This window comes from Pipistrellus hanaki, assembly GCF_964339955.1.
Source record: "Pipistrellus hanaki genome assembly, chromosome: X".
In the NCBI taxonomy this organism is placed as follows: domain Eukaryota; kingdom Metazoa; phylum Chordata; class Mammalia; order Chiroptera; family Vespertilionidae; genus Pipistrellus; species Pipistrellus hanaki.
In genome coordinates this window covers 6,681,812-6,688,849 of record NC_140524.1, presented here as the reverse complement: position 1 = coordinate 6,688,849, position 7,038 = coordinate 6,681,812, and the positions used below count along the sequence as shown (strand labels likewise).

General features: G+C 54.1%; 1 protein-coding gene across 1 annotated transcript; it reads left to right on the top strand.

Annotated features, from left to right (window-relative positions):
* The first annotated feature begins 299 nt into the window (after positions 1 to 299).
* On the top strand, positions 300 to 6,793 carry LOC311615075 (diphosphoinositol polyphosphate phosphohydrolase 3-alpha-like). The gene is made up of 3 exons (XM_084870269.1): positions 300 to 1,781; positions 2,367 to 2,951; positions 5,132 to 6,793. Coding segments are annotated over exons 1-3 (636 nt in total). The 5' UTR covers positions 300 to 1,731; the 3' UTR covers positions 5,133 to 6,793.
* Positions 6,794 to 7,038: the final 245 nt, after the last annotated feature.

Below are 7,038 nucleotides of genomic sequence, written 5' to 3'. Positions count from 1 at the left end.
TCCTTCAGATGGACTCAAATCATCGCTCAAAGCTGAGTACACATTTGTCATTTTCTACTACAATGTCCTACCCCTATTTTTAGGATCCCATGGTAAAGTCTATTTTTGGGTGGTTGATATTGCTTCTGTGAATGCCATTCCCCATTCTAACGTTACAAATATTTTTATTGATTTATAGAGAAAGAGGAAGGGAGAGGGAGATGTGCATCAATGCAGTCAGCTGCCTCCTGCACGCTATCCGGGATTGAGCCTGCAACCCTGGCGAATGCCCTGCCTGGGAACTGAATGGCAAACATTCACTGCAGGGATGATGCCCAACCGCATGAGCCACACAGGCCAGGGTTCCCCATTCCAAATTTACATGATTATTGATGGCGTACATGGAAGACCTTGTATTTTAAATATTACGATTTCATTCTACTGTTTAAAGGAATGTATATAGACACCACTTCTTGGATGTTTTCCAAGAACATATCCATATCATCTGTAAATAATGACAATTTTGCCTTCTTAACCAAAACCATAGTCTCTTTTATGATAATCTCATTACACTGGAAAGGACACTAAAACAACATTAATGATCTTGGTGATAACAGGTATGTTTGCCTGGATCCTGACTGTGAAGGGTTTTTTTCCTAGTGGTTTCACATCACGTGTGTACTTGTGAGCATGGGCACACTGAGGGAGACAGCCAGCTAAAACCTGTTTTCCTCATTTGCTTTTAATCACGGTGTTTCATCCCTACATCTGCTCCTGATGACCTGTAGATCACTAAAACGTGGTCAGTACCGGGTGTGTCTTTGTTGGTGGAAGTCATTCTCTTTGCCTCCATTTAATCATTTTCCTCATACACACCCATACCTGTGTATCACTGAATGCTCCAGATATTGCCGATGTGTGTTGCAATGAACAGCATCAGTTTATGAGCTATTCTGGGTATCAATGGGGCGGTGCAGACCCTGGGAAGCTGAACTAACTTGTTTCAACATTGGACTGTATGTTTCATAACTACCCTGTTTCCCCGAAAATAAGACAGTGTCTTATATTAATTTTTTCTCCCAAAGTTGCCCTAGGTCTTATTTTCGGAGGATGTCTTATTTTCGGAGAAACAAGGTACTTTCCATTTACATCTCAGCCAGTTTCCGCTGGAATAAGGAATTATCCCATTGGAGGCGTGAGGTGTGGAGGATCTTACCTGCCCGGTGGCAGCAGTGTCTCTGGGTGAGGGGGAGACACAGAGGCACGAAGTTGCAATATGGCCACGGCTGAGGGACATCAGAGGCTCCTCCATGCGGCTGCTGCTGCTCCTAGAGCAGGAAAACAACACAGAAACTGAGCAGGGAGTGAAGCTTTGGTGGTTGAATTTCTGGCTGGGGAGGGGGGGGCGTGCTGGGCCTAGAGGCTGGGACGGGCATACAGAGCGGCCAGAGCACCCAGCACCCAGAGCCCCATGCCAGGAGGCCTCTAAAAATCACAGTGTAGACTGTGAGGGGTTCCCTCAGGCCCCTTTGCCAACCCTCCACCTGCACTTACCCAGGAGAGAGAGGAGGGGGGGGGGGTGGAGGCTGGAGCTCCTGGGGGTGTCATGAACCACTGTGTGGGGCGGTGCTCCCCTGTTGGGGCACGTGACCAAATGCAAGGAGGCGAGGGGCTTACTGATGGAGACCCCAGGACCAGCGGAGGGGACAGGAAACCGTCCAGCTGTGGGCTGTGCCAAGAAGCTGGCCGGGGATGACCCTGCCAGAGCAATGGACTGCCCGCCATGACTCAGCAGAGCTCAGGTGAGACCTGGTGGGGAGGCCAATGGCTCTGACACCCCGGCCGGGTACCAGGGAGCAGGTGCGGGTCCCATGGGCGATGGGGAGGATGCACTTGGCTCCGCTGCGGGAGCACCACCGCCCGTGCGTGTCCGGGCGGGTGGGCGTGCGCACGTGCAGGGCTGACACCCAGTGGTCCGCGGGGGGCCTCACCCGCGCGAAGGCCAGTCCCGGCCCGAGGGGCGGGCGCCTGCGCACTGGGCCCGGCGCTGCTGCGGGAGCCGAGACCCCCGCCCCGCCCCCGCCCCCCGCCCCGCGGGGACGCGCACGCGGCAGGGACACGCACGCGCACGCGGGGCCGCTCGCCTCCTGCACCGGCGGGCGGCGCGGAGGGGGCGCGCGGGGGCCGCGGGGGCTGCGTGCGGCGCGGAGCGCGGCGCCGGCCACGCAGCGTGAGCGCTCGGACCCGGCGCGGAGGGCGGGCCGCCCGGTGACGTCCGCGCCGCCCCCGCCCCCGCCCCCGCCGCTCCAGGCTCCGGGCTCGGGGCTGCGGCGTCGCCCGCCTCCCGCCTCACTCGCCTCGGCTCCTTCCCGCCCTCCGCCCGGCAGGCAGCCCGTCCTCCGGCAGCGGCAGCGGCAGCGGCAGCGGCAGCGGCAGCGGCAGCGCAGCGCAGCGGCGGAGCCCGCGGGCACGGCGGCGGCACCCTGGAGGATGAAGTGCAAGCCGAACCAGACGCGCACGTACGACCCCGAGGGCTTCAAGAAGAGGGCGGCGTGCCTGTGCTTCCGCAGCGAGCGCGAGGACGAGGTGCTGCTGGTGAGCAGCAGCCGCTACCCGGACCGCTGGATCGTGCCGGGCGGGGGCATGGAGCCCGAGGAGGAGCCGAGCGGCGCGGCCGTGCGCGAGGTGTATGAGGAGGCGGGCGTGCGCGGCAAGCTGGGCCGGCTGCTGGGCGTCTTCGAGCAGCGCCAGGCGCCCAAGCACCGCACCTACGTGTTCGTGCTCACCGTCACCGAGGTGCTGGAGGACTGGGAGGACGCGGTGAGCATCGGCCGCAAGCGCGAGTGGTTCAAAGTCGACGATGCCATCAAGGTCCTGCAGGGCCACAAGCCGGTGCACGCCGAGTACCTGCAGACTCTGAAGCTGGGCGCGCCCGCCGCCAACGGGGGCCCGGCGCCCGGCAGCGGCCCCTAGTATGTACCCGCGCCCCCGCCCTGCCCCGCGCCCCGCGCCCCGCGCCCGGGGCCCTTTGTCTCCGCAGCCGCTTCCCCGTCCCGCTTGCCGGCCGCGGGCGGACGCGCCGCCGTTCGCAGGAGCCGGAGCCGCTGGCCGGCGCGCAGGGCCGTCCGAAGGTGCCTTAGCGCCCGCTGCCCGGGGCCCGGGGGCGCGTGTGGGCCGCGGGCCCGGCCTGGGCCCGGCCCGGGTTCGGCCAAAGGCGTTCGGTCCGTCCGCCCGGGTGTCCGGCGTCTCGCGCGTCTCCTCCCCGCGTCGCGTCCTCCTTCGCAGTGTCAGCCCCGGGCAGCGGACCCGCTGCGGCGGCCGCTGGCGTCCAGGGCAGTTTGCATTAAAAGATGTTTCCGAACTTGGGCTGCTGTGCTCTTGCCGTGCGCGACAATGCCTTTCCCTCCGGGAATAACGGGACCCCCTCGCCCGTTGCAGAAGCGTCTCCATTCGGAGGGACAGCATCTGATCTGCAGACATCGCTCCCAGCTGCAGTGCTGACCGCTTGCTGGCGGTGGCCGTTCCCAGCGGCCCCGGTGCAGGCTCACCTGAGCCCGGAGAGCAGGTGTTTCTGGGGAGGGTCAGCCAGCGCACCCAGGTCCCTCCTGGGGAAACTGGTCACAGGGGGTGTGCAGCGAGCTCCCTTCCAGCCCCCAGCCCTGCCTCAGGCCCTGGGCTCGGCCCCGGCTTTCTCCACCAGCAGCTCGGGAAAGAAAGCTGCTGCACATGTCTGAGTGTGCGGGGTCCAGGCAGCGGTCCGGCTGTGGGTAACCCGCCATGGGGGCGGGGAGGACAGCCAGCTGAGTGAGGTCCCTCCCTGCTGGTCAGCTGTCCCAGACTGCCAGGGCGGAGGGACACCTGAGCGACCTGGCTCAGACGTTTAGGACAAGCGTGTGTCTGTCACACGCAGTCCCCGTGGGCGCTGAATGAAAATCCCTCCCATTGGCCTGGATGCTGGCTTGGCCTCCGGACTCCCAGCTGAGATCCCTGGGTCTCTCCTGAACCACCCTATTCCCCTGGGCATGCGTCCCGGGAGGCTGTTGGTACTGCCGTTAGCAGGCCTCCTGCGTGTGTGGGCAAACAGCACTCTGAGGAGTGGGAACGTGAAGTACAACACGAGGGAGAGCCGGATGTGTAGGAACTACACTGGGGCTTGGAAGGCAGACAGACCTGGGGTTGCAAACTGGTTCCAGTTCTTGCTCACTCTGTTACTTCAGTCAAGTTATTTAACTATCTGATACTCAGCTTTATGATTATGATTATTGTTATTATTATTATTTAATTCCCCACCTGAGAATATTTTCCCATTGATTTTTAGAGAGAGTTGAAGAGAGGAGGAAAGACAGAGAAATTTGGGTGTTAGAGAACACATGGGAGGGGCCTGCAACAGAGGTATGTGCCCTTGACCACAACCAACCCAGGATTCTTCTGTCTACAGGCCCCGCTGAGCTGCAGGATAGGGCTCTGTTGTTGTTTTTTTGTTTGTTTTTTTAATGTAAAATTGGGATAATGAAAAACTTGATTTGATATACGGAACGGTGCTCCAATCAACTGAGCCGTCTGGTCAGGGCTATATGGCAAACTTGGGTGGGAACCAGCCTGAATTACTTTCATAAAACTAGAGTTTAGAACATGGAATTTAGGAGTTTTTGTCTTAGAGGACCAGAGGACCATCCCCCTTTCGCAAAACTAATATCACTTCTTTCTTGACTTCTTTTTGTTTCATTAATACATACTGGCCGAAACCGGTTTGGCTTGGTGGGTGGAGTGTCGGTCTGTGGACTGAAGGGTCCTGGGTTCGATTCCGGTCAAGGGCATGTACATTGGTTGAGGGCACATACCCGGTAGGGGGTGCACAGGAGGCAGCTGATCTATGATTCTCTCTCATGGACGTTTCTGGCTCTCTGTCCCTCTTCCTTCCTCTCTGTAAAAAAAATCAGTAAAATATATATATTTTTTAAAAATACATAGTGACCTGAAATTCCCTTAGTTGCTTATTCAGATCCACCTTGCATCTGCATTGATAACTCTCTGAGGACTTCCCAAATGCGAAGTGCACGGTGCAGTGATAGGTCCCTTGTAAATGGGTCCTTTGGAGGAATTGTTCAATTGGCATAAGCCTGCTAATCGTGTGTTTGTTTTCTTTTTCCAGGTGACCAGCAAGATCTTCGGGATCGCTTTCAAAGAATCATCAATGTGAAGCATAGCTCTACGGCATCGTCAAGCGCAGTTAACCACTTCCACGTTTCCAAGGAGACAGCGCATCTGGGTTTCCTGATCCACCTTGGGACAGCCCTCCCCCGGCTATTCTACCGACTCCTCTTGCCTCGGTTATTGTACTGTGTGTGTGAACATGCTCTGAATTCAGCACCAATAGCCTTTTGTTGTGCTTTCTTGATGTTTCTGCCTTCTCGATTAGACTGTGATATCCTTGAGAGCAAGGACCGACCACGGTTCCTTCCTCTCCGCATAGTTTGCATCTGAGGCATTACTTGAAATCTGGTTGACGACACTGAAGGTTCTTGGATATAATTTATATGTCATAGGGTAAAACATTCCCCTTCCACTGTGGTGCTTGTGGAGTGTATATGCTGGCCAGGCACCATGCGTATGGCTTTTCTGTAATCAGGTGTTTTGGAAACTTTTTGAGGCAGTTGTAAGATGTTGAAGGACAGCAATTATTCCTCATATTTCTATGTCACACCACACAGTGGCTAGCACAGTTTTAAGATGACCCCCGTCACTTAGGACAACAATTTGTGTAACGACTTCCGTGTTTTTGTACTGTTGCTAATTTGCTGAAAAGTTGATTCCAAAAAACATCACTTGCTCGAAAAACTATAAAAGTAAATGCAACAACCACAAGCTAATATTGTGAGCTTTTATAAACATAACTTTTACAATGATATACAAGTGCTAAATTGGATGTTTTTGCAATGTCCTGACCACTTCTTTCATGTCATCGTAACATCTCTTTGAAGAAAAGAGGTTTTCTCATTTGAAAAATTCATTAAACTGTATTATTTGATGCCAGAGCAGTATACAGTAGGCAGTTTCCAAGTGAATGAGGCCTCTTCGTTTGCCTACGTAGGTTTCTTTTACTGATTCGGTTGGCCACAGTTTTTATCCCCTTTTCCAGTACACACTGCTAGCCCTCCATTCCACCTGGTTTTTGCATATGAGAACGCAGAGGACAGAGACAGCTATATCCTTGTCATTTGGAAAAGGCGGGGAACTTCTGTGATTGGGGAACAGAGGGGATTTAGAAGGAGAGGACTTGGGTCAGCTGCTTTGAGGAAAGCAACTTTAAGAAATGGACAAAAATGTCTAGAGGGAATTTTATGGAGTTTTGCCATGGGGTTTATGTCAGCAGTCTTCCCCAGCTTCGCAATGGCCCCAGAGTGGCTTTTTATTTTTTGGCATTAGAGAGCATTTACATGGGGGAAAGATTTTAGTGTGAAATAGACTGATCGTTCCCCCCAATTCTTGCAGAATTTAAAATTAAACACATCTCCCCAAATTATTGGGGGGTGGGGTTTGTAGGTGTAAATGGTACTGCGGTTGTGTTTTTTTTGTGTGTGTTTTTTTTAATCCTTTTAAAGAAGTGTTCTGTAAATTTTACAGATAAAAAGACACTACTGGTATTTGATTCCAAATAACCTGAGGGTGGGGTGAGTGTATAGATGAAACAGAATTGGCAATAAGTTGATAATTGTTGATGCTGTTTGATGGCTATTTAAGAGTTCATTATGCTATTCTCTCTACTTTTGTAGATGTCTGAAAATTTCCATAATAAAAACATGAAAAAAAAATTTCTTCAGTCTTCAGTGTTTACTTACAGGCCCCCTCTATCCCTGAGATGTAAGTGGGAAAGGATGGCCAGAAGATAAATCCACAGGCCAGTGGCTCAGTGGTTGAGCATCAATTCATGAACCAGGATGGTGTATTCAATTCCCCATCAGTGCACATGCCAGGGTTGGGGGCTTGGTCCATCGTAGGGGGCGTGCAGGAGGCAGCCAATGATGATTCTCTCTCATCATTGATGGTTTTTTTCCTCTC

Coding starts and splice junctions, on each gene's coding strand:
- LOC311615075 (XM_084870269.1), top strand. CDS start 1,732: ATGACCCTGCCAGAGCAATGGACTGCCCGCCATGACTCAGCAGAGCTC. Junction 1,782..2,366: donor CATGACTCAGCAGAGCTCAG/GTGAGACCTGGT, acceptor TCCGCCCGGCAG/GCAGCCCGTCCTCCGGCAGC.